Source organism: Dipodomys spectabilis, unplaced genomic scaffold (assembly GCF_019054845.1).
Source record: "Dipodomys spectabilis isolate Male_0828 unplaced genomic scaffold, ASM1905484v1 ptg000783l, whole genome shotgun sequence".
Lineage (NCBI taxonomy): Eukaryota > Metazoa > Chordata > Mammalia > Rodentia > Heteromyidae > Dipodomys > Dipodomys spectabilis.
Window position 1 is genome coordinate 6,595,262 of NW_024871460.1, and position 27,373 is coordinate 6,622,634.

The 27,373-nt window shown below is 38.0% G+C and overlaps 1 protein-coding gene across 1 annotated transcript; it reads left to right on the forward strand.

Annotated features, from left to right (window-relative positions):
* The first annotated feature begins 1,184 nt into the window (after nucleotides 1-1,184).
* On the forward strand, nucleotides 1,185-27,054 carry Tnfrsf11b (TNF receptor superfamily member 11b). The gene is made up of 5 exons (XM_042673001.1): nucleotides 1,185-1,440; nucleotides 17,402-17,771; nucleotides 22,326-22,517; nucleotides 23,904-24,128; nucleotides 25,832-27,054. The coding sequence occupies exons 1-5, from the start codon at nucleotides 1,411-1,413 to the stop codon at nucleotides 26,218-26,220; spliced, it is 1,206 nt and encodes a 401-aa protein (XP_042528935.1). The 5' UTR covers nucleotides 1,185-1,410; the 3' UTR covers nucleotides 26,221-27,054.
* Nucleotides 27,055-27,373: the final 319 nt, after the last annotated feature.

Here is a 27,373-nt window from a genome sequence, read left to right on the forward strand (position 1 = left end):
CACTGATCTGCCTTAGTTCATTTAAGGTGCTGGTATGTCTCAGCTCTTAAGGACAAAGCTGAGCAGGAAGACTCCCCTCCCCCCTCCCCCAGAATATATAGTGACATCCATTTGCTTTTTCGATTGTCATTCCTTGGTAACAATCCCCCTACTCAGGAAGCCTCTGTGGTTCACCTTCCTTGAACTTTTGTGGAGCAGGATCCCACCTAGTCAGGACAGAAGTTGCTTCTTCTGGGATTTTTATTTTCATCCATGTGAAAACAGAGGGTTCATGTGACAGCCTGAGATCTCTGGCCCTGGCATTCTGGGTAATTGGGCAGTTCAGTATGGAAGCCATCAGGTCCAACTTCAAGACAGCTGGGAGGTTGATGGGGAGGGCAAGAACCCTTTATACAAAGCACCGAGCTTTTCAACAGCTTTGCGCAGCGGAATCGGCCTTAACGAGGCAAGATCTACAAGGTCAGTGTTGAGGATGCTAAGGTACCAGGAACATTCTAAGGATGGTGCTGGCGAAGAACATAGTGGCTTACAAGGCTTTTCCTGAATTAGACAGTAAAGTTTTATTCTACTGCTTTTACCCTGGGACCGACAACCCCAGAAAACAGGAATGAATGGGGAAACACACCAGCTTCAGAGCCAATTGGAGTTGGAACCCTTGCTTCTTCCAGTGCCTCAGCCACCTCGCAGACTAATAATTACAAACTTCCTGCAATGCAACGCATAAACAACAGGCCTTGTTACTGGAGCTCTCAGAACCCCACAGAGCAGGGCCCGGGTGACAGGGCAAGCCTTCTCCCTGAGAAGGGACAGTGTTTGGGACACTCCAAAGGCCTCCGGATCTTGGCTCAGTGGAGGCTCTGGGTGGAGGAGCCACAGGCACAGAGGCTGCCCAGCGTGCGCCCAGCCCTCCCCCCGCCAGTCCCAGCTGCTAGGAGGCTGGCCAATGGCGGGAAGAGGCTGGGAAACCTCAGAGCCAGGGCGCACAGACTGCAGCTGCCTTGTTCCACACCGCTTGGTGGCCTCCCCGCCCTCCTCACCCCCCCTCCGTCCCTCCCGCGACCCGCACCTCCCCACCCCTTTGCCAAAGCCAGACATCCCGCCCTGTGCCCCACCTCTCCAAAGGGATTCTTTCCACTTGGCTCTGAAAGGGTTAAGCCGGGAGTTTTTTTTTCACCACCACCCACCCTACCGATCGCTCCCAGGGTTCCTAAAAAGGAAAGGTGCAAAATTGGTAAAGTCTAGAGAAATGACTGATGAAAGGCAAGGCCAGCGACACTTCCTGTTACTGGGGCGTTATATATAAACCTCACCGAAGCCCTGGCTTCCACAGAGGCACCTAGCGCTGCCGGCCCCCACACAGCTGCTGCCACCCGCCGCCCGAGCCTGAGGTTTCCCCGGAACCAAACCGCGATGAACCAGTGGCTGTGTTGCGCGCTCCTGGTGAGTCCCCGGCCTCCCTTGGAGAGGTGGCCTGCCCTCTCCCCACCTCCAGCCAGGGATGGGTACCAAGCCCAGAGCTCTCTCCCCCTCCCCCCTCCCCTCTTCTCTCTCTTCCCCTCCTTTTCTCTCCCCCACTTCTCTCTTTTGCTCTCTCTGGAGGGATTTGGAGCTGGGAAATCTCTTTCTCATCGTGTCTTGCTTCCCTTGTGCCTTTAACCTTGCAAAGTTCCCGCAGAGTTTGCGCAGGAGAGAGAAGGGGGAGATGGAGACTTTTTAGTGTGAATGGGTTCTATTCTATTCGCCTTCTTCACCTCAGGTTATTTTAGGTCTCCACGGCTTTGCTATATCATACATATGGTACAGAGCATTTTGAACCCCTAGCAGAGGAGGAAAGAGTTCTCTCTCCTCAAGCACACACACTTAATTATGCAATACTTTAATAAAGCTTGATCACTCACAGAAATCATTCCAGTCCTCAACAGCCATATAATGCGGAAACTATGGATGGAATGAGGTCAATGGTGTTTAAGAATATAATAAACAATTTAAGTGCCGCGCTAAGTAGAGTTAAAACTTTTGTTAAAATGCTCTTTGGGAAATAAAATAATGTGTTAATGAGTGTAGCTTTCTATTATTTTACTTTTCATTAGTTTTCTTTTTTCTTTTAGGTTAGAGTCTTTGTCAGTCATTATGAAGATTTGTATGTAAACTAATCTATGATTTGTATATAAGCTATTCTATGAAAAACAATATTTCTTTCATGTCAGTAGAGTGTGGAGTGCTTAAAGTCATGAATCAGACATTCATACCAGGCTAGGAAAATCCATGTTTAAGCCACATTTATTTGTGTTTTGGATTTACTGGTGGAAATGTTTGAATTTCCACCTCTACCCACAAAGTATGAATGGAAAGCTAGGTAATTTCACACTTAGCCATGGGATACACAAACATAAATAGGTAATACATGACAGTCACTCAGGAAAAGTTGGACAGGAGTCCAAGAATACTGCATTAATCAAATGCACATATTATGTATATATATATATATATATATATATATTGCACATACATGGATTTTTATGAATGTTTTGCATTTGGCTTTTACATTCAAAGTTCTTTTTGTGAGGTACAATAGTTTGTACATTTACATTACTGTATAGTATTTCACTGTTGAAAGATGTGAGTTATTTATTCATTCTAGGTATTAGCTTGTATAAGTAATGGTATTATTTATATTGGGGATATTTTCATTCCTCCTAATCCTTTGTATTCACTTAAAGGTGCAATAATGAGCATACTATCAGTGATGTCTGAAAATCATGATTTCTACTCAATCGAATGCATTCTTAAGAAGTGTTCCTAAATATTAGTAGACAAATATTTCATATATGAACTGCTTAAGGATACAGATATATGAGATATTTATCACCAATTAACTATGAAAAAACAGAAATGGAGCTGAGACTCCAGTGATAGAGGATAGCCTTGATCAAAAACCCTCAGGGACAGCACCCAGATCCTGAGTTCAAGCCCCAGGAACATAAGAGCAAAGAGAAAAGATAGACACCAGTCCTGTGGTCTGCATAGCCTAAACAAGAAAGCAGACATTTAGATGAATATTGCATCTATGTATTTAGAGTTACAAAAGAGAAATCCCCTGGATGACTTGTGAATATGAATGGTCAACCTGGAAGTTTCATGAAGGAGTTGCCAGTTGGACCTAAATTGGGATTTCAGCACCATCTCTACCTGAGCATCAACAATGGCCAAGTTACTTTTCTCATGAGCTTTAGTTTTCTTCTGTATGAACTGTTTACAAGGTTATACATGTATCCAGGACACATCATGATCTTCCCACTCTGTGTCAACGCTAGCTTCTAGCTTTACATTCACAGATAATAAAGGTACAATGTAGATACAAGTGAATGATTTAGGAGATGATGATGATACTCAGAGGAAGGAGAGACAACCATCTACCATCTCCTTGAAGGATGGGCAGAATGTTGTCTTGTTGGGGATAAAAATCAAAGTAACCTAAAGCACCAGAATAGCAGTAGGGAAAATTGTGGGGCAAATTAGTATCCTAGATTTCACGTAAAGAGCAGAGGATCTGCTGCTGGGGAGCAGTGATGGAAGGGGAAGGGTTATGATTAAAATGAATACGATAGCCATGGGCTTTCCTAGTATGCTCCCCTGTATGGTTACGCAGAGACCTGCTCTGCAGGATAAGATAGCAACATCCACTCATTTCTTTCACGATCGTGCCTTATAGTACCGCTGGTGAGTTGGAAACATGCTAACCTGTGGTTGAAATGTCCCATGATGCAGTGCCAGAACTGTCATGCCATTTCTCAAAGCTGAGCTCTGAATTCATGCTCTGATATAAAGAGATGGGGTGAAGGAGTAGGAGGGTGGAAGAGTTTTCTTCTAAGGAAAGCTTCACCAACTGTCTTTCTTTGGGACCTCTGACTTTTTGATTTTTTTTGTTTGTTTTCTTCCCCACTTTTCTCCTAGTGGTTGAGCTCATGGATTTGCCTGTTTTTTTTTGTTGTTGTTTTGTTTTGTTTTTGTTTTTGTTTTCCTTTCAACGAGAATGAATACTCCCTAGTTGACATACACTCAACTTCACCCAGTCTGGATCCCTATCCATAGCAACCTTCCTAGACTTCTAACTACCTTCAAACATAGGTGCTAATTTTAGTTTGGTTTTAAAATTTTACTTCTTAGGCTGAAACAATAGTATCAAATACCACTGGGAGAGGAAGAAAGCATGCTGTGCCAAGTTCTAGAGCTATATTTTGGTGCACCTATAACGGATTAATAAAAGCAAATTAATCTATAATAAAACAAGCTTCTCATGGAGACATAAAGAAGTCCTGTGATGCTGGCACTTTAACAGCCACTGACAAGGAATTGTACTGGTGACCCAAAAGCTGCATCCGCATTGGCTCTGGGACTGTGGTTTTTCTGAAATGCTGAGAAAATCTTGCTCAAGTTCAGTCTTCTAGCAGATTTTGTGCTTTTAATTTCTTAGGAAATTGAGTAGCTTTAGAACAATTATGCAAAAGTAGTTTGTATATATATAAAATGAGGTTCTGATCTAGGCTTGGAAAATGACAAGTAGATTATTTGTATCAATTGTCAAAAGTACTGCAGAAGATTTGTGTGGTATAGTATTATTTTTGCTTGTTCTGGAGACATAATACCACTAGCCAGATTGCCATTAGAGGTACCCCACAATTTCCACAACTTCTCTAAAGCAATAGCATGGCTCCCGTGGTGAAGTCTGAGCTCTTTGCAAGCTTTTTATTCTACTGCAAGCTTTTTATTCTACTCACTTACAGTGACTGACACAATTTGTGTTTGCTGAGTCAAAAGAGCTAAGGTGAGAGTTTTCTAGGACATTGGGTAATCTGCCAGCAATTTCCATGATGTTCCACCAGAATTTACATACTGGAGATGATTTAGTAATAGGATGTTGATTTTTATCTCTTTCAAAATAGTCATATAACACGTTATTCATCTGATCAATATTTTAAATATCTTGTGTATATGTCTACTACCATTCACATCAATAGTTCCATTGAAGTTCATTCTTAAGCAAGTAACAAAAGTCAACAAGATTTATATATTCATATATTGACCTTGGCAGTTCTCTATAAATATAGCTGCAATAGCTTTTTGACTTTTCCATCTCATTGGATGCTGTACTAAGCAAAGAACAAGGATCATGGTATAAAGCATTAAGCATTCATTTGGGGTATATTTATAAAAATCTCAATAGACCTGTTTAGTGAGTCTTTAGACTCAAGAAACTCCAGAGCATAGAAGCTTGGGGCATCCTAGTGAAAGATGATTGCATGCGGCAAGAGAGGAGAAGATAAAGCCACTCTTGGATCCTATTTCCAATATTGATAATCTGGTAAACAAAATGCAAATATGAACAGCAATGTCAGCCATGTTTAGAAAAGCAAACAAAAATCAAAATAAAACTTAGCAAGCCACAATAGCAGGAACTAAGGAATCGGAAGTCCCAGCACCATCTGTAAACGATCTGTGTGAGAAGAGTGAGTGAGGTATGGCCAACTTGAAATAGATACAAGAGCCGTATTTTTATGTGACATGTAATTACTTTTGGAAGTCACTACCACAGAATACTTTGGGGTAACTAGCATAGAAAGTCTAAAAAAGGAATTCTTTTAGACAGTTGTAAGGGATAAGAATAGCTTTAAAGAACATTAGGTAAGAAGTATACACTCCCTCACAGGTACCTGCCCTTTCTTATTAATTTTCCAACACTACAGACACTTAAATAGGTTCTCCAAGACAACCAACAATGTTTCAATGAGAAACATTGTTTCCCAGATGCTTGGTTAGATTCTTTTCTTATTTATAAAAAATTTTTATAAAAAATTCCTACAATCACTTGAATGAAGCAGACTGTAAATGGATAGAGGTTGCAAAAGACTCAGAGGTCTTTTGCATGGATGGCTCACAACTCTAATCCTAGCTACTCAGAAAGCTGAGATCTGAGGATCTCTGCTCTAAGCTAGCCCAAGTAGGAAAGTCCATGAGACTTTCATTTCTAATTAACCAGTCAAAAGCCAGAAGTAGAATGGTGGCTGGAGTAGTAGAGTGCTATTCTTGGGTAAAAAAAAAAAAATCTAACAGAATCCAAGTCCCAGAACTGAGAGAAAAACAAAACAAAACAAAAAGCAGTGGGTTGTTCTTGGCCTTGACTTACCGCTTTTTCATGTGATTTTTCAAAAGTGACTTTTCTAAATATAGTCTTACCTTGAAGATATTGTTTAATTTCCTCGAAGTATCTTCTTTCATATTTATCTAAACATATGATACAATGTTTTGATACACATCTATTTTGTGAAATGTTTACTGAAAGCTAATGAACACCTCCATCTGCTCCAAAGTAGCCTTTGTTGTTTATGTGGGTAAGAACACTTAAGATCTGCTCTCTTAGGAAACATAAACATGCAATAGCTTTGTTAAACATAGTTGTCACAAAATATTACTATATCCGGTTAATGTCTCCAGAGCTTATTCATTCAGACTAAAACTTCTACCTTGAACTAACATCTTATTCTCACTGCCCCATCCCTGGAAATCCCCACTCTCCTCACTGTTGAAATGAAATGAAAAATTGAAAAAAAAAAAGAATACCCTTAAGGTTTGTACTTCAATTCAGTCTGTATTTTGGCAGCGTGGTCTGTAACAGTTTCTTAAGTAATCAAGTTAAAACAGAAAAATAGGTGGTGAGATGAATTTAGATTTAAAATAAGATAGTAATGTATCTAAGCTTGATGACTTCCTTTGGTAAATTAAGCCCCCCCCACCGAAAAAAAGCCCAACAACATTAATCCTAAAACTTTAATTCCCTTGGCATGACTTCCTATGTAAATAAGAAGCCATGTTTCATGCTCAATATTTTATTCATTCTTTCTAGTCATTTCTTATTTTTGTCTTTGTCTTGTTCTTGGGCTCAACCTTATACTTACTTGTTTGAATGTAACCTTGGTATTAAGTTTTTGTTCAAAACATCTATTTTATTTTTAGAAAATATCAGGACACTATTCTTTTATCAGTTTCCTCCTTTTTGCATCAGCACCACTGGACATAACAGTGGGATTTAAGAATTCAATTGCCAGGTGTTGTGAACATATTCTTCAACATCAAAGGCAGTGAGAGGCAAGAGCTCTAATTTCCTATGTCTGTCCTTGTCTTTGAAGTTAAATCAATGACTCCATGTCATGCATCTCCAAAACAGAAGAGTTAGGCCAGGTCACATATGGAAAGTCTGCTGTTACTTAAAACTTCTATCATCTGACTTGAAAGACAAAAATAAAAAGACCAATTGCACTAGGTCTACTCCAAAAATCAAACATATTTATTTATTTATAATATCATTGTAAGAATGCTGTGTGGTCATTTATCTCATTTTTCCAAGTTTCTGTCCCTTGGGTTCATACATAGGAAATTCTATTTAAGTCAATGAGACCTTAAGAGGAAGCAAATTTTGAAAGGTTGCCTACTTTTAGGTGGTAAGACTTGCATAGTTTAGGAACACAAATTAGTCTTTTAAGCCAAAAATATTTTCTCATTCAGAAACAAGACTTTCTTGTGTTTATCTGGTATGCATAGGAGTTGTTAATATGTTTTTTTTTTCATATTCCATTTAGTTAAAAGCCAAGTCCAAGAAATTCCCCTAGGAGTTACTGAAGAGGTATAATTATGGTCACTAGCAATCTCAGACCCATTGAGCAGAATTTCCTTTGAATTTGTATTCACAAAGAAGGTGTTGACAACTGCACACCGCTCTTTGGAATAAATGTCAAACCTTCAGCCATCCTAAGTATGATAAGAGGTAGCTAGGAAAGACAATTAGAAACTACAGTTGAATAATAGACCAGGCTGATAAAAGACCTCTGCTCCCACACTCCTTTTTGTCTTCTCTGTTAATGTCCAGTAAAATAAAAATAAAGGAAAGAAAATTAAATAAACAATAGATTGTGCCATTGCTGATGTGAACTAGAAACTATGAGCAATGTATGAAACATGTATTTCTGATAATGTAGCTATTAGTGTTGTTTGCCTGTTATTCTGGCTCTCCCATTCAGAAATTTGGCAGAACTGTGCTTCCCAGATTCCTCTCGGTAAAGAGAGAATGGGAAAAGATATGCACAGTTCTGGCCAATGTCTTCTGAGTTAAAATGCAACATTACTTCTCAAAAAAGTATTTAATTGCCAATGTATGCAGCCCCGAAATTTCATTTTCTTCTATTGCTGTTTCTCAAATGAGCAATTTTCTAGATATTAAAAGTTTATATTGTACTGATTTATGTAAAAGCCATGAACAGAACACCTATAGACAGTAGCATTAAGTGAGAAACTCTTGATGTTCTTTTTTAGCCACTGAGATTTTGAAATTATTAGTTTGCACAGCATGAAACCCAATCAGTCCTGACTGATTTGCTATCCAAACCACAGTTATATGTGATTGTTCAGGTTCAGTAACTGCAAAAAGCATTTAAAAACCAGAAATGATCTAAATCTATGATTTTAGATCATCAGTCTAAATTTTAGATTATCATCAAAGTAATTATTAGAAGGACTCATGAAAAAATGAAGCTCTCCTTCTTACATTTATCACAAAGCAAAATTTAGGCACCAGCAGTTACATGAAGGCTTATTTAGGCTGTAGGGTTAGAAAGTAAATAGATTCTTAGCAGTAGACCAAGTCAAGTGCTCCATTATATGAGACTGACCAAGAGGGTTTTCCCTCATTGATCCCAACCATCCCTCCTTTGTAAAAGTTCACCCATATTCACTTTCAACTCATTTAAACTATGCCAAAAAGTGGAAAACACAAAATAGGAAGGTGTAATTTTTTTTAACTCAAGGCAAATAAATGCTCTACCACTTGAGCCACAGCTCCACTTCCAGCTCTTTTGGTGGCTAATTGGAGATAAGAGTTTCATGAACTTTCCTGTCTGAGCTGGCTTTAAACCACAGTCCTTATATCTCAGATTCCTGAGTAGCCAGAATTATAGGCATGAACTACTGGTGCCAAGCAACATTAATCATTTTTATTTATTTTATTTTATTTTATTTTATTTTATTTTGGTGTCCGGTCATAGGGCCTGAACTCTGAGCCTGGGCACTGTCCCTCAGCTCTTCAGCTCAAGGCTAGTGCTCTACCACTTGAGCCACAGCACCACTTCTGGCTTTTTTCTTTTTGCTTATGTGGTGCTGAGGAATCAAACCCAGGGCCTCAAGCATGCAAGGCAAGCGCTCTACCGCTGAGCCACCTTCCCAGCCCCACATTAATCATTTTTAAATGCGGGCCACACGTGGATGGTACATATTGAGTACTTAAGTTATACAAAAATCTGATGGTCCAGAGATTAGTGTCAATATTTCATAGACAAGGAAATGGACTTTCAGAAAAGATTAGTAATTTTTCCTAGGAAAATTACTTCCTAAGACAGTTTTTGTGTTGTTGTTTTTTTGTTGTTTGCTTTGGTTTTTGGTGTTTTCCCATCCCCCCCCCCCCCACCCCTTGGTTTTGTCTTGTTTTGCTTTCTGCTCCATTGTAGACTATGCTAAAATCTAATACCCAAATCTAGTGAAAAATAGTTAAGAATCAGAGCAAAGTTTCTGGGGTGCCTTAACTCAGGATTTTCTCAGTAAAGAATGCTCAAGATAGAGCTAATTAGCCTCAAATCTTCAAACAAGGTTATTCCAATATAGTTTTTATACTCTTGGTTAGGCTCATTCAAAGGAGCTCATTCAGCTCTTTGGCCATCATGAAAGAAAGTTCTTGGTCTTCTTACTGAAGATGAGCCTAAGCTCGTAGTTTCTAGGTAACAGAGCATGAGACAAGAAGCTTACGTTTTGTTACTTTATTAGAAAATACAAGCCTGAGGAAGCAGAAGTGAGCACATACTGAGAAGGAAGGGGATGCCAATCCATGGATGTATTACTGAGGACCTAGTACTTATTATAAAGCATAAGGTACTGTACAATCTCAGCGGACCATCTACATAAGACATTGTGAACTACTACTCTGAGGGCTATGGCCATAAAAGAGGAGTTACTCATCAGTATGGATGGATAGACCAATGCATGTATAAATTGATAGACAATAGATAGTTCAATAGATTGGTTGATAGTTGAAAATGGATCAATAGATCAAAAGATATATCATTAAACTTTATATTGCATTATAGTTGACTTCTCTTTCAGAGGACAGCAAACTCTCATGATTTATAAGAGAAGAGTTAGTTGTTAGAGACTTAGGTTCTGACACGACTGAATTTTAATCCAAGCTTAAAAATGTGTTAGTTCCGTGAGCTCTGACAAGTCACTCAGTGAAATGAGAATACCTATATATGATCAGATGTGGTTAACAGGATTGCATGATGCAATATGTGAGGAATGGGCTTAGTATAGAGGAGCTTGTTACATAATATCAGAATATATTATTATGCTGTTATCACCAGGTCATCTGGAACTTCTATTAGGAGGCTTCCTACATCATAGGCACAAAGTCAGTATCAACAGGATTAATGTGGATGCTGTTTGATTCCATTTTTACTTCTAGTTTTCTATCTCACTCATCACCATCCTGGCCTTATCTTCTCTAACTTTCTTTCATAAGCTGCCCCTGGAGGTATGTTGATTAAACTTCAAGAAGCTTCATTAACAACCAACATGATCTATGAGGTGTTACAAGCAATGCATTCTCTTCAAAGCAAAGCACTATAGAGTCCTGAATCCCAAATATCAGGGATTATAACTGGAAAACTGAGGTAATAATGCCTTGTGCCTGCCAATGGAGACAATTGAGGATTATTTACAAGGTAGAAAAGATAACCAGCACCACAGTGAAGTTCATTTTCAGAATTAATGTTATGTCTTTAGTACAGGGAAGCAAAATATTAGGTTTAGGAGCTAAATGTATATCTTCCTAAGGTTATAAACTTGTATAAATAAGTACTTTTCTCTAGCAATTGATTTTTATTATTTTTTTAAGTTTGGGATTTTTTTTCATATCTTTATTCGTCAATCTGTTCGATGCTAATTGTCTATAAAACTCCCACAAAACTGTAAAAACATCATATGTAAATTCATTTTGACAACTCTGATTGATTCCAAACACAAACAAGCTACTGCTAATTAATTTTGAAGCCTCTAGACAACTACTGGAAACTTCTGAAAAGAAAAAGAAATTATATTGAAAGTTAAATTTTACCTGCAGACAGTTCTTCTGCCCCAAGGAAAGCAAACGAGTGTAGAATTTGGCCCTGTGATGCATCTAATCAATCACAGGTCTGATCCTCCCTCTCATTGCCTAGAAAAGCTGTTGGCGGTAAGTCAGTTTTGTGGAGATGAACAGATTTAATTCATTTGCTCCTACTTTTTTACCTAGAGACATAATCCTCAGCCAAATAACTGGCTATTGTGGAAATTAGTAAGTACTGCTTGGCCCTGGAGTGAGATCTGGTAGCAGTAGATAAGACTCTCACATGAGCTATCTTTTTTTCACATATTCACCTTTAATATGGAAGCCAGAAGGAACAGTCCATGCAAAACACTATGCGAAATGAAAGAAAACTTCCTTTAGGCAACTTCTGCCATCCTTGTCATTTTACAGATGAGGAAAAACACAGGTTTTGTTATCCAAATCTGGGATATTTGTCTGCTTCTGCATAGTCTCCAGTATGACCTGAATTGTACATGGTGTGGTTTTCAAGATAGCTACCAGATTGAATAAAACTAATCTTACGTACTGAACACGCACTATTTGGATATCTTCACACTAAACATTTGAGGAATCTAGAAACCAATACTTTTCCATCTGAACTTTTCCATGGAATCATTTGAGCAGGACCAAGAAAATGGTACCAGTTGAGAAGATACTGAAAGTAATTTTAACAAGTCAGAGATATTGTTTCTAAAGACACTTGAGAACTAGATAGGCAGTCAGATAAAAGCACACTTTAGATAGGTAACTTCCTGCTGACCAAAAGACTCAAAATGGAAAGAATTGGATTACACATGTTTCCCATATCCTATCTCTAAGGTAATTTGCATATACTAAAATTTCTTGTTTGACTAGAATTTTCTTCTTTACTAACTTTATTGCTATCTTCCCTATTGACTTCAAATTTAACACATATACCCAGAAAAATACTGCTTATTCTCATTTCAGAAGTGAACCATAATACCAAGCTAATGGTAGAACTGAGTTGGAGGCCAGTAGGCATATGCTAAATGCAGCTAAAAGTGCTCATAGTAATTCACAATTATATTGAATTAACATGCACTTTTCCAAACTTAGTACTCATGACTATTTTTGACCCTTTTGAAATTTGACATGATCACCTTCTATTTGTACATTGTCTTTTCTATCCCATCTCACAAATGTTCATAAGGTTAAAGATTTTTATCCTTTTCAACTTGAATGCAATGTTTTTGGGTTACTCCATCCTCTCTCTCTCTCTCTCTCTCTCTCTCTCTCTCTCTCTCTCTCTCGTTCCTAGAGTCATTTATAATGTGCTCAGAACTCTGAAGATTTTGCCTTTAGCTGCATTTTTGTCCTTAGTTCTCAACCAGCTGGTTGCTAAGAATCACCACATGGACTGAGTCTCAGATTGAAGATGTCACCACCCAAATCTGTCCTTTTCTCTACAACTTTGGCTCTCCTTTTGTCAAAATGAATGGCAACATCACATACCTAGTGTTTACAATTCAAAGGCCTGTTCTTCATTTGCTGCTTCTAGTATCAAGCCCTCCCAATGCAATCAGCTGTCCCATTACTTCTCATAATTTCTGAACTGTTTCTCTCTTGTCTTTCATTGATCTTCCATCTCCTTTCTTCTGCCCACCAATTGTTTTACCTTACTCAGTTCTAACACCAGTCATTCTTGCTGGATTAGTGAATGAATGAATGAATAAACTAATTGTTTAATGAACGGAAATAAAAAGAGAGGAACTGCATTAGAAGACCCTAATAAATAAACCCATACAAGAACAAAGTCTATTCTTAAGAAACTTTATCATTGACTCTATAAGCATTTATTAGAAAGTGCCACAGTAGGTACATAACACCAGAATATCTACCATGGCTACTGCATGCATATATATAATGTATAAATATATAATCATGGCTAAGATAAACTAGAATGTGGCCCAGTGTACAAACTGACCAGAAGTTTAGCTAACTCTGGAGAGTTCTCAAATAGTTCTCTGTGGCAAAGATCATGACGAGGGATTACAAAAGGAACTCCCAAACCAAGTGGCTATTTCAGGCTTTGCGTGGGTTCCTTTAATGAATCTTCCATAAACGGAAACCCACTGGGTCATTCATGGTTCTGCATACCAGAGTGAGCCCAGGAGAATGGGATTGGCTGCATTGCATAATGGAAAAATAAACTTGACCAAAGAGGAAGTATATACTTCATTTTGCCTTGGGAAGAAGAATAAACCAGGAGAATGCTGTAGTTCAACCACTTGTGATGCAAAAGGGAATTGAAGGCATGGGTGAAAAGTAAGAGTTTTTTTTTAAAAAAATCTGCATACCAAGGGGTGGCACTAGTGAAGCAAGAACTCAGAAGGGAAGACTAAGACATTTGTTTCCCAGTTCATTGGCTAAATAAATTGTCAAAACAAAGTACTGTGATAGAGCTAGAAAAGGCAAAGGAAAAGCGTAATTCAGGCCATCCACCATTTCCCACTATCGTCATCTGCTAACATTTGATAGGTAGAAAAAGATGGGTTGAAGTAGAAAACCATTTAGCACTGCCCAACATTAAAAATGGAAGGAGTGGGGAGTAGTAAAACTACTAGTGATACAACCTTAGCTATGATTCCAAGGAAAGAGATTTGGGTGCTTGAAGAACAAATTCTGGACGGGTAGAAAGCACTGAATTGGAGGTCTTTTAGATTCCCTTCAAGTACCAAATAGTGGACAAGCAGAGAATAGGAGAAGAACTCAAAAAAACATAGAGAAAATCCTATTAATTCTTCTTCTTCATAAGTCTGGTTTAAAACATAGAAGAGGAAGTGGCGCTGTGGCTCAAGCAGTAGAGCAATCGCCTTGAGCTGAAGACTAAGCCCAGAGTTCAAGCCCATGACCAACAAAAAAAAGAAAAAAGAAAGAAAGATCCACTAAAACATAGAAGAGTGACATTTTCTAAAGGAAGCTTTGGAAAACATATCTATACAAGTGCCCGTTCTTTGCAAACTTCTATCAGTGATTATTTCTACATTACACAGAAATTTGTTTTAAATTTTCATTAGATTTTAAATATTATCAGTTGGCAAAGGAGCTATAATAAGTATTGAGTTGATCTTTCTCATAACATCTTTTTCCCAATTCAAGAAATGGGAAAGAAAGTGATAGAAAGGACTGAGATCAAGAGCTCTATTCATCTTGCCGAGTCTTCTGTCCAGTAACAGATTCCAGAAATCCTGTGTGGGAATTGGGGCTAACCAAAGATTAAGGCTTGAACATCCAATTTTGGCCACATAGAGTTCTGACACTTGACCAAAGTGGAAAATTTTTCAAATGAAACACAGAGGTCCAGTTGAACTTGCTGAAACAATTCGTTAGTTACTCCAGGCTTTCTGATTTTTAAAAGTGCCTATGACAATTTCTTATGGTAGTTTTGAGAAATTGCCTTCACTAATTAGTCGCTAATTCTTGAATTGAGCTCAGCTATTTATTTTTCTCTGTGGACTCCTTTCACTTCAACTTTCATGTATCTTAATAAAATGTCAGCCAAATTTCCAACCATGGAAGCCATCAGTATCATGTCAATTACCTAGAAAATTACAGATGGTATTGGAATTCATGGTTATACAGGCTGAGTATTCGTTATTTAAAAGCTTAGGACAAGAAGAATTTCAGCTTTCATATTGATTTGCATTTGGAAATACTTGCACAGATTTCTACTAGTTGAGGTTCCCAAATCCCCAAATCCCAATTCAGACATGCTTAGTCTGATGCTCAGAAGGTTTTGGATTTTGAGGTATTTCCCATTTTGGGTCTCAAGATTAGGAAATGCTCAACCTCTATCAGTATTTATGTAGTTCTTTCCAGCAAAGAACATAAGCACTATCAATGAAAGAAAAGTGGATGGAGGCATATTTGAGGGTTGCCACCTATCAGGTTGTGACTTTAAAGGCAGTGGTGTGTGAGATACGAGGGTCTCTCTCTCAACTCTAAGGCAGTGCTCAGGAAAGCAGACTAAACCCTCAAAAGTGGCTTTTCAGGAAACCTTCAAGATTTCCCACCAGAGAAAGAAAGTATTTCTCATTGTTTTCATAAGGGTTTACAAACTGTGTCAGGAAAACCTCATTCTACAACACAGGATTTTTAGAAATACTTGAACTAAGACTTAAAAGATGTCTCATAACATATTTGAATGAGCAACTAGCAAGTCAGTCCTTTCCTAGGGCTTTTTTCTTCTTCAAGTCAGTAGAAAGCCCCAGGGAAATTCAAGAAAATGGTTTCCTCAGATGCTCTCAGGTCAAGAAGTATCTGGAAAGACCACCGAAGTAACCAAACGTTGTACTCTGTCCTATTTTCTGGTTGACTCCCTTACATCAAAGTACTCTTTGAAAATTACTCTCTGTTAAAATATCCATGTCCCTTGAGGAAATGTTTTGTACTTTGGTTTTCATTTGTTAATTCATATTGGTCAGCACACCCATTTACCATGGTCCAATAGGACATGAATGAAGTTACTTAGATTGAAACCTATAAATGCTAATCAAAAGGTTATGTTTTTCTCTTTGCTATATCTAGTTCCAAAAGGCAGTGCTACTTCTTTAGTTTGGCATGTCTCTCCCATATCAGGAGCTTTCTGCAACATTTCCTAAGTTCTTCAAAGAAGCAATATTGTCCTTAGTTTACTTCCTCCCAAAGCCTGAAAAATAGTCATTGTTGGTCCATGGACCAAAAGACAAACAATAAAAAATCAACAAACCAACCACTACACACAAACAATGCTGTTTTCCTCTGTGCATGCTTACTGTACTTAGTGTAAAGAATTTCCTCAATGTCCCCTAGAAGATTTTTGCAGATTTAGCAAACAAGATTCAGACCTATGAGTAGCTAGTGTCCAAAACACATTCTCAGAGATCAAAACCTTCCTCCTGCTCCTCAGACCTCTTCAGGCCCTTAAACATGGCAACTTCTGAAACACTGTCTGGCCTCCTGCAATTCTGCTGTAATTGAACCCCGAGAGTGGTAGTCATTTAACTTACCTATCAGAGTGGAGATTGTTGTTCCCTAGGGTCAAAGGCCATCGGTTGATAGAGAAAGTGTCAATCTAAAAACTCTAGGGATCTTTCCAATGGGATGTAGGACCATGTTGCCCATGACTTTACCTGACTCACCTGCATGTGCTGGTGCCTGACTCCTAGGAGCATGAATCATTGCTTGAATCAATGAATGAATGAATGTTAAGAATAACTTTTACTAGATTCATTTCTATGCCACCAACCTTTTACTGTTAGTGTTTTACTAAGCCCAAGAACAGGAAGGTCAATAGAAATATATATCATCTAGTGCAAAATGTGGTTTCTATGACCAGTCCACCTAGAAATGGAGGGTGGGAGTGAAAAGGGAGAAAGGAGAGAGATGATGGAAGGGTGAATATTAATGAAGTATTATTAATGAAGTATTATTATTATTAACAAAGTATTCATGCATATATGAAGATTATAGAATAATGAAACCCATTCATATTGTAAAAGAAGAAAGAAAAAGTGAGGGACAAGAATAATTTGAGGGGGTGAATATGATCAAAGTACCTTATATGCATGTATGGTAAGTTGCAATAAGATACATTTGTGCAATTACTATATACTTAGAGAAAAGAAATTAAAATCTCTCCATCTTGTCTATCTCCATTATCTGCTGATTTTAAACAATATTTTTCTTCTGACATAATGTATTCACAATGCAGTCTTCTCCAATCAGATTGTAAACTACATGAGGGCAGAGTTGCTTATGGTTCTGATGTGGACTTTGTTCCAGGTGTTGAGAATAGAGGTCACATATTAACTATTCATCACATAAATGAATGAATGAATACTTAGGAGTGTGTCAGACCACTCCACTGTACAATTTTTTTTATCCTCAGGCCTAACTCCAAACCAATGCAACCAAAATGCACCATTTTTAACAAGAATTCTAGATGATTTTAGTATGGCAATAGATGCATTTACTAATCTGGAGGTAATCCTGAAACAGAAGTGTCACTGGAAGCAAAAAAGTGTGGCTTCTGAACTCACTTCATGACACCTCTCACTAGACAGGAGGCGGATTATGCTTCCGTGGGGAGAGAACTTTTCACTTAAATGTTGCCTTTGCACCAAAGACCAACCCTATGGCCAAGCTCAATTTCCCAATGCCATTCCTTTCTCCTTCTAGTTCCTGGACATCTCCATGAAATGGACCACTCAAGAATCCTTTCCTCCAAAATACCTTCATTATGACCCAGAAACTTCTCGTCAGCTCAGGTGTGACAAATGTCCTCCAGGCACCTACCTAAAAGAGCACTGCACTGCGAGTCGGGAGACCATGTGCATCCCTTGCCCTGATGACTACTACACAGACCGCTGGCACACGAGCGAAGAGTGTCTGTACTGCAGCTCAGTGTGCAAGGAGCTGCAGTCTGTCAAGCAGGAGTGCAATAGCACCCACAACCGCGTGTGCGAGTGCGAGGAAGGGCGTTACTTGGAGCTGGAGTTCTGCCTGAAGCACAGGAGCTGTCCCCCCGGCTCTGGAGTGGTGCAGGCCGGTATGTATCTGCTTCCTAGACATGGTGAGAATCAATGGGGACAGTGCCAAGCCACGTAGGGGTGAACGTTTCAGGGAAACTTTTTGTCCTAATGACCTTACAGGAGAGCAAATTGCAAAGGTTAACGAGATCTGTTGGGTATGTGTTGTGTGGCTGGGTTGCATCCAAAGGACCGTTCTCAGAGGAATACTTTGTGTCCTGCTACAGGGTAATTTAGTGAAGAATCTCAAATGCAACAAATTGCTCTCTAATGAGATGCATGATGGATTGCTCTTTTCTTTCTTTCTATTTTTTTTAATTAAAGGAACACACTTTCAAGTTGCATCATTCATAGCTGATCTATACCTCGACATTTCACTTCACCATGGACTGTTTCAGACTTTTTGACAAACATCAGAAATCTTAATTGATACCAAGAGAGCAATTATGCTGATCTTAATGAGTCTCTGGAGTGCTAACAATGAGCGGTTATAATTAATTATGTTTAAAAAATGAGAATGGTGAGGGAAATATATTTCATTATTAAAAATGAACTAGTTCTTCCTTTGGCACGGGAATTAGTGTCTGGGAGGAGACACACTGTAACAGTCCCTCCAACGAGATGATTGTTTATCTTAGACAAAACAGATTGTCCAAGGCAAGAGGGTGGCCTTGTCTATAAACAACACACTTTCTCTCTTTGCATTCCCAACAGCACAGATGAGGGCCAATGCACAGTGCATCCTTTAAGGCTGTCATTTTCTCTGACATTCACAAAGCTGCAGTATAAAATGTAATGTCTCCTGGCTTGGAAACATTAAGAATTATTTCTTTAGCTTAGAAAAGGAGTGATCGCCGGCTGGACATTCTCATTGTTCACTTGGGAGTAATGTTTCTCAATGGCAGCACATTTGATTGACATAATTTTTTGTGGGGGGGGCAACTGTCCTGTGGAGTGTGGGATATTCATCCCCAGCCGCTAGCCCTCCTTCCATCTCCATGGTGGTCACCAAAAATGTCTCTAGACATTGTCAAATGTTCTCAAGATCTTCCCTTGTTAAGAGCTACTCACATAGTATGTGACCAGTGTTTGTCACTATTTTATCTTTCAAAAGTTATAATAAACAGTCTTAATTACTAGATAAGTTCTTAGGTCTAAAAGAAACATATAAATAATTAAAGTTTGGCATGGTGGCATACTCTTATAATCCCAGGAGCTGAGGTTGGAGAACTGCAAATTTGAGGCCAGCCTAAATTGCATAGTAAGACCCTGTATCAAAAAACTGAAACAAATAGATGACCAGAAAAAGTAAATTAGGTATCAAAAGTGTCATCAACAGTTCCTTGGGAAAGACAGAACAGGATTTGACTTTTAAAACTAAGTCTAATAGTAAAAAACAAACAAACAAAAAGAGAGTGCTAAGTGTGGTGGCACAAACCTGTAATCCCAGCAACTCAGGAGACACAGGTAAGAAGGTCCCGAGTTCAAGGCCAGTCTGGACCTCTTAAGACCCACTCTCCAAAATCAAAGGACAAAAAAAAGAGAGAAATAAATCTATTCATCTTCCTAAGTAGAGAATCTTAAAGTATTAATCACATAAGTTACCAACTGCATGGAAAAGCCTTCGAAAATGTCTTAAGTAAAAACTTTGGAGAGAGGAATTGTGACATTCCTACTTTTTATTGATTGGTACTTTGGGACTCAAATGCTAAGAAAACTCTTATGGAGGAGAAAAGCCCATTCAACAAAACCAAATCCATGTACTCGAATGGAGTATGTAGTATATGCCCACACATTAAACATAGACTATGCAGCTTAGAAGTTAGAGTAAACATAAATAATGGGAAGAGTGAGCAAGGATGTTTTCCTAGTAGATATGACAACCCTTTTGTAGCAGGAAGCTGAGAACAAAGGCACTTCAGTCAGACTTACTTACTTCTTCCTCCCCAAAACTCACAAGGAGGTTCCTCATGGAAAATAAGAGGTTTCCAGCCCAAACAGAAGGAAATGTTATGTGCTGTTACTCAAAAAATGTATTTAACAACCATTTTGTTGTTGTTTTTGTTTTGAAGTCACATTATTTTTGCTTGGTTTTGTGGGGCTTTTCTATTTTGTTTTGTTTTCAATGCTTCTACTAGCTAGCCCTCTGCTTCCTACAGAAGCATAAAAAATTAGAAGTATAAAGACAAATTCCTCTTATCATTAAAGTAGTTCAGATTTTTGCCTGCTAGATTGTAATTCTAATATTTTCACGGATACTGATAAGGCCAAATCATTTCTTGGATGAATGAATCTTTTTACAATTTTTTTTATTATACTTAACTAGTACAAAGGAGTTTCCATTCAACAAATCACTGTATGAATACAGTGCATCGTGATTGATGTCACCTCTTCCATCCTTCTCCCTCATCCCTCCTGATCCTATCTCTCCCCTGGATTTTCTCCATTTTGTAGGACATGCATTGACTTTATCATTTCCTCCTCCCTCCTTCCATCCTCTCTTCATTTGTCTACTCCCTCCCTTGACCTTATTCTATACCTTTCAAGTGCATGCTTTCTGGCATTCATTTTGTTGGACTTTGAGTTAGTCTTTCTAAAGAATTACACCATTTGAATGCTTCCCTGAGAATACCATATTTTGGTTACTACATTTGAGCCACACTTGCCTACAACCCTGATGGGTATACTTGTATAATTATAAATTTGTTCTAGCTTCCACATCTGAGAGAAAACACGTGTCCTTTGTCTTTCTGGGGCTGACATTTAATTTAGCATCACTTTTTACCAGGTCCATCCATCTTTTCTTACATAAAAAGTTCTAACGGTAATAAAAAGCTAAGTCCTGTGCAGAAGGCCATTAGATTAGAACTCCAAACATACAATGAAATTTTAGTCTTCTCATTCTTGAATTTCTTTTGTTAAAGAGCTTTAAAGGAGAACTTTTCTAAAACACTGACACATAACAGATATGTAGTTAGAGTGCATGTGACCTGCTAGCCACAGAATGAAGAGTGTGAGGAACATACAGCAGCTGACAAACAAGTCACTTGACTCCACATGTCCACATTATTTCCTCCCGATAAATAAACAGCAAAAGTCATGAGATCCAGCCCAAATATCTCTGCTTACATTATAGAGTTTAGTACAGAGGTGGATTCCATTTAAGGAAAGAGAGGTAGTAAGAAAGTCCATTTTTAACAAAGGAAAACAAAAAACCCTCTTGGCTTTGTGAGGTATTTCCTAAGATAAGATCACTACAATGCTAGAAATAGCATTCGATATGTGAAGGTTTCAGGCTGTGGTTTACACACCCCACCCTTTTATTTTCTGTTACTTCTTTGTCAGTTTGTCAGGTCAATGAATCATCAGGTTTCTAGAAAAGAAAGAGATAGGAAATGAAACTAGAACCAGTCCATTTTGCTCTTTTCTCCTTCATCCTCTTTCTCTCCTCCTCCCTCCCTCCCTCCCCTTTCCTTCCTTCTCTTCCTTCTCTTCTCTACTTCACTTCTTCCCTCTCCCCCCTCTCTCTCCTTCTCTCTTTCGGCTTTTGGCAAAAGGTATAATGAAGTAGGAGGCTGAAATTTTTAATTAATAAACTTAAATGACTTTCAGTAGCTTTCACTTATCTCTTTTATATGTGTTAACTTGGATAAGCAAGAATTGGCCCATGCAGTCTACATTTGAATGTTCACATCTAAATCTGTTCAAGCAGCTTGCACTAGATGGAGATATTTTCATATGCAAATACACTACAACGTATGATCATATTCATGTAGAATGGAGTTAAGTGTTTCCAGATACTTATTTTCAATAGGATTTTTAGTTACTGACTGGTTTAAGTTTTCCTACTAGTGATGTTTTCAAATTTGTCAAATACCTTGGGATAAAATGTCCTTGCAGTAACCCTTCCTGAAGTCTTAATGACTGTTCTTTACTCATAGTTTTAGCCAATGGTATATCATCTCCCATTTACTATGGAGCTTAACAGCAGGCTTACGCTTTTGAGTCAGCAGCCAACTTTATTGCCACCTTCAAAACTTTATTATAATGTTGTAAATTTTTACTTCTCAAGGTTAGCATGCTTATGAGTTGCTTCACAATTAGGATTCAGGAAAGAAAGAACTTTAGCAGGAACTGATTGGAATTTAACGATGCTACATTCAATGGGTGCTGATTTTGAAGAATGGTATTACAGCAGACACATGGCAGTTATCTTGATGGTTTTCCAGGAATAATTGTGTGAAGAATACAGTTGTCAACAAGCCTTACTGCCTCTCCAACAGAGGCAGGACTAATGAGCACCCTTCTCTCTTTTCCTCTCACATTTCAGTAGCATTTTGTAGGTAACAGCAAAACAAACTTGCATTTGTATTACAAGAAAGGGATACTGCCTAAGGGGCTGACTGTAGACATTTTGTTCTCTCTGTCTAATGAACTGAAAAATGAAAATGCCCAAGTTTTGTGCAAGAGAATAGGAACAGTAAAAACCAAGCCTTTCCAAAACTGTGCTAAGAGTGTATCTACCATGAAAGTATTTGAGAAAGAAGTGCTAAATTGCTTGGTATTTTCTATAGGAACCCCAGAGCGAAATACCGTTTGCAAAAGATGTCCAGATGGGTTTTTCTCCAATGAGACGTCATCAAAAGCTCCCTGTAGGAAACACACAAACTGCAGTGTCTTTGGTCTCTCTCTGACTCAGAAAGGAAACGCAACACATGACAATATATGTTCCAGAAGTAATGAATCAACTCAAAAATGTGGAATAGGTAATTATGTTCCTAACTATCTGCCTTTGTAGCATTGTACTATATCATTTCTGTCTGAGAGGAACACAACAGCCCCTGTTCACATTCTTAGTCAAACTTAACATCTTCCCTTTCTTGAATCTCAACTAGCTCACAGTTGCTAATGTCACAACTCAAATCTCTCTCCAAAAGCTTTCATCTTCTCACAACCCTGACTTTCTCTCTTCATCTCATGCTCAAACCAAGTCTTACTCATGAGCCATGTCAAGTTTGTTGTGTGAGCCAAAATTTGCAGAGCTCAAAGGACAGAATTTAAGTTGCGGTCGTCCCTTGCTATATCGCGGTTCACTGATTGCAGATTCACTGTACTGCGGGTTTTGTTTTGGTTTTTAATATGTAAACAATGATCCCTCACCTATCACATGAGAGCTACATTCCAGAGACCCCCGCAATAGGTGAAAATCTGCGAAGTAGCAATATGTGAACCGCACTGTAGCCAGGGATAACTACTAACTCAGCTCCTTCAGGGATTTTCCCGGAAGGAGGATTTTCCCTGTATGTATATTTTTAGCACTTTGAAGAATGTACCAACTGACATCTAAGAAGTAGAAATGATATAAACTTATGATAAATGCAACCTTTAGTAATAATATAAAAGTGCTCCAACGTTTTCTTTGGGTCTGTATAAATTGTGGATGGCAGAATCAGGATTTCAATCCAGATCTGATTAATTTAAAGACCATTTCTACCTGTGAGCTATACTGATCCTACCCAAACACTTGGGCAAACCTCCACACTCTACTGAATGGGTTTTATGCTGGATTATTTGCGCACACACACACACACACACACACACACAGTGTCTTGCTAGGCAAGCATTCTCTCATCGAGTTCGATCTCCCAGTTCTTAACACATACCAACATAATACATTAGTATTTATCTCCTGCTTTGATTCCACAGATAAACTACTACATGTTTGCATATGTACAAAAATATAGATTATTCTGGATTATTATGCAAGTTCCTTATAGGCACTGATTATGTTTCTCTCTCTCTTTTTTTTTTTTTTGATACTGACCTCGAAGTACATTGTGGGCACTACACAAATTTTAACAGATTTAATAATTGAATTTTAGAACGTTGAGCTATAATTTATTTATATTGCTTGAACATTCATTAAATTTCTTCTATCAAAACAAGTCCAAAAAAGAAGATTAAAAATCAGATAATCCCTGTAAGTCTTTTCCACTAAGAACACACAATAGGAGGAAGGCTGTTTGCTTCATCTTTGTATGTTAGCATACCATATCTGAGAAAGCTCAACTGTCCTCTTTTATGCTTTGTTCAAGAGACTTCCAGAAATGTGATTATTGAGTAAGTCTCCCTGTGTTCTCACTTCCATTCAGATGTCACCCTTTGCGAGGAGGCGTTCTTCAGGTTTGCTGTTCCTACAAAGTTTACACCTAATTGGCTCAGTGTACTAGTAGACAATTTGCCTGGCACCAAAGTGAATGCGGAGAGCGTGGCGAGGATAAAACGACGACATAGCTCACAAGAACAAACTTTTCAACTGCTGAAGTTATGGAAGCTTCAAAACAAAGACCAAGATATGGTCAAGAAGATCATCCAAGGTATGGGCACCCCAAATAAACCAGTCCATCATACTCACATGGGAGTCAAAAAGACACCCATTGGTCATAAAGCAGACTATGTGTCTGGGTATTTGGTTGTGTGGCTGTTTCTCTTTCTGAGTCTTCATTAGTCTGAATAATTTTTCACCTAATGATAAGGTACATGCAATTCCTGTAGCAGCCATGCTACCTCTTCTCCCAATTTCTCCTTAAAGTGCTTTGGATATGCTAAAAGAAGAATGATGTAGTTCAAACATAAGACTAGAGTTTAGGGATCTGTTCCAGCTTAAGGTTCTTTTCTTAGCCTTCCATCTGGTCTACATAGGAGAAGATCCTTAGCCACTTTGGATTTTCACTCCTATTTCCAACCCAAAGACATATGCATGTATGTATGTGTGTATATACACATATGCATACATATAGCTGATGCTTTGTCGATTACCTTCTGATAGGTGCCAAGTATCTGACAGGATCCTCTCATTCATCTTCACCCCACAGGCTATATTAAAATTATGATTTTAGGAGTATGTGTGCTGAGAATTACTAAGAAGTATTAGGATGCACTATAATGGAAAGAGTTCAGACTTCTATCACCTCAGGGAAGACATACCAGAAAAATTAAGGAGACGGTGCCAATGAGAAATTCAGTCTGCTCTTCACTCGTGTTTCAAAGACTGAGGTTTTTTTTAGCACTATTCAGAAAACCTCAAACATTTAAGACTAGATGAAGGTGTTTTAGAAGATAAACCTCTTTTGACAGTGAACTTACACACAATAACTTTTCTTCTATATGTATGTGTGTGTTGTGTGTGTATGTGTGTGTATATATATATATATATATATATATATATATGTAAAATTGCAAAACAATAGTTTTCTTTTAACCTATAATTAGCCCTGAAGCAAAAAGAAAGGGAAAGAGAGCATCACAAGCCATCAGTTTTGAAAGGACCAAATTCCCAGCACTATAAATGCAGACATTGCAGCCCAGAAAGATGAACTGACTTGCCTTAGGGTTCACAGATAGTAAATGATTCATGTCATTAATAGAAATGTTAGTTACTCCTTCTTATGTTTATGCTCAAACTCATTGCTGAAATATCCTCTAGACTAGGTATATTCTCCAGTTCCTTGGACCCCTGTTATTGAGTCTGCAAACATGCCTCACAATGGTACTCCTCTAGAATTATGTATATTTATTAGATACTACCTAAAGTGACTCTTTTCAAATAGTGCCCATGTCAGATGTTGACTAATAAGATTTATCTTACAAAGTTTCCAACTTGAATCTTTATTTCTGTTCTTATTAAATGTCATGGTTTTCAGGTCTCAAACTTTTCTTAGAAAACTAAAAGTGATATCTATAATTTTCTACTGTCAACTCTCAAAATTAGAGGTTTCTTACACAGCTTTTGTCGGATGCCTAGAAAGTATATAGTGTATTATCTTCTTCTCACACAAATAGTATTCATCTTAATTCTCAGAAATAACTAGTGTCACTTATGCCACTGAAAGAAAGAAGGAAAGAGGGAAGAGAGAGAGATGAGAGTGAAAGAAAGGAAAGGAAAAAGGAAGGACAGAAATTTTAGTCTTAACATGAAATGAAGAAGTCCTAGGAAAGCCTTCTGCTCTAGCGGCTTTATCTGATGGCATCGAATGAATGTAAATGGTGTGAGCCTCTTTTGTTCCTTTTCTGCACGCAGATATTGACCTCTGTGAAAACGGTGTGCAGCGGCACGTTGGGCACGCAAACCTCACCTTCGAGCAGCTTCGCACCTTGATAGAAAGCTTGCCAGGGAAGAAAGTTGGAGTAGAAGACATTGAAAGAACAAGAAAGATGTGCAAATCAAGCGAGCAGCTTCTGAAGCTGCTCAGTTTGTGGAGAATAAAAAATGGCGACCAAGACTCCTTGAAGGGCCTGATGCATGCACTCAAGCACTTGAAGGCATACCACTTGCCTAAAGCGGTCACCCACAGTCTGAGGAAGACCATCAGGTTCCTACACAGCTTCACAATGTACAGACTGTATCAGAAGCTATTTCTAGAAATGATAGGGAACCAGGTGCAATCAGTAAAAATAAGCTGCTTATAACCGGAAGTGGACATTGGGCTATTTCCTGATGATGGGCCAGATCTGATGGATGAATGGACCATTTCCCGGGCACTCGAGGGAGTGCAGTGATTTCTGCCTCATCACCAAAGACCAACTTTTGCTGCGAGGCCATAAAAGAAACTATGTAATGGAGAAAAACAAGTATCTCCTTCAAAAGGTCAATAAATCCAAAATAGTTGAACCAACTATCAGATCTGGTTTAGTATCTACTGACCATATTTTTTCTTTAATACTGCCTTCAGTAATTAAACTGGAAATAATAACAATACAAAAATAAAATGTAGACTTCATTGTACCTTTCTAAATAGGGGAATATCTAACTTAAATAGCTTTGAGATTTCAGCTACGCTAGTGGCTTTTATTAGAAAGCCATTTTTTTTTCTGTAAACTTACTAAGATATCTGTAACACTATTATCATATTGCTATTTATATTCATTCAGATATAACGTTTGTACATATTAACATCTTAAAGAGAAATTAAGACTTAATTTTCAAAAGGAAAAAATATATATATTGTGTTTATTATTGTGACAAATAAAAGAGATATATTTTTAATAGAAAGTGTGTAGGATTTTCTAATAAGTATTGCTATTTTTCCTTTGTGGAGTATTTTTATAATAAATTTTATCTGTATAAGCTGTAATATCATTGTATAGAACATGCATCATTTAGTCAATTGTTCCATTTTAAAAAGTATACAAAACATAAATTATCTGAATATTACATGCTCTGAGAAATTGAATGTACCTTATTTAAAAGTTTATGGTTTCACTATGTAAACATCATTATTAAAGTTTTCAAATTATTTTTCACTTAGTTTCCTCTTGTTTTCATTTGATTGGACATTAATGGGTCGCTGTTGTCATAATTTCCCTGTTCTTTTATTATGCAACCTGCTGAGAAACTCTGGGGTTGAACCGAGAAACTTTCATTTTTAGCTTGATGCAATGCCATTTTCATAATACAAAATGGGGAGAATTTCTGAAGTCAGGCTTAGTTTCTAAATGATACAAGTCACTTATAAGTGCTGTCACTGACATAGAGCGATCAAACTAAGCTCTTTCCATAGCAATTCACAGAAACTCGCACTACTTAGTTGAAACAAAAGAAGAAAGTCTGAGATCAAGGTGA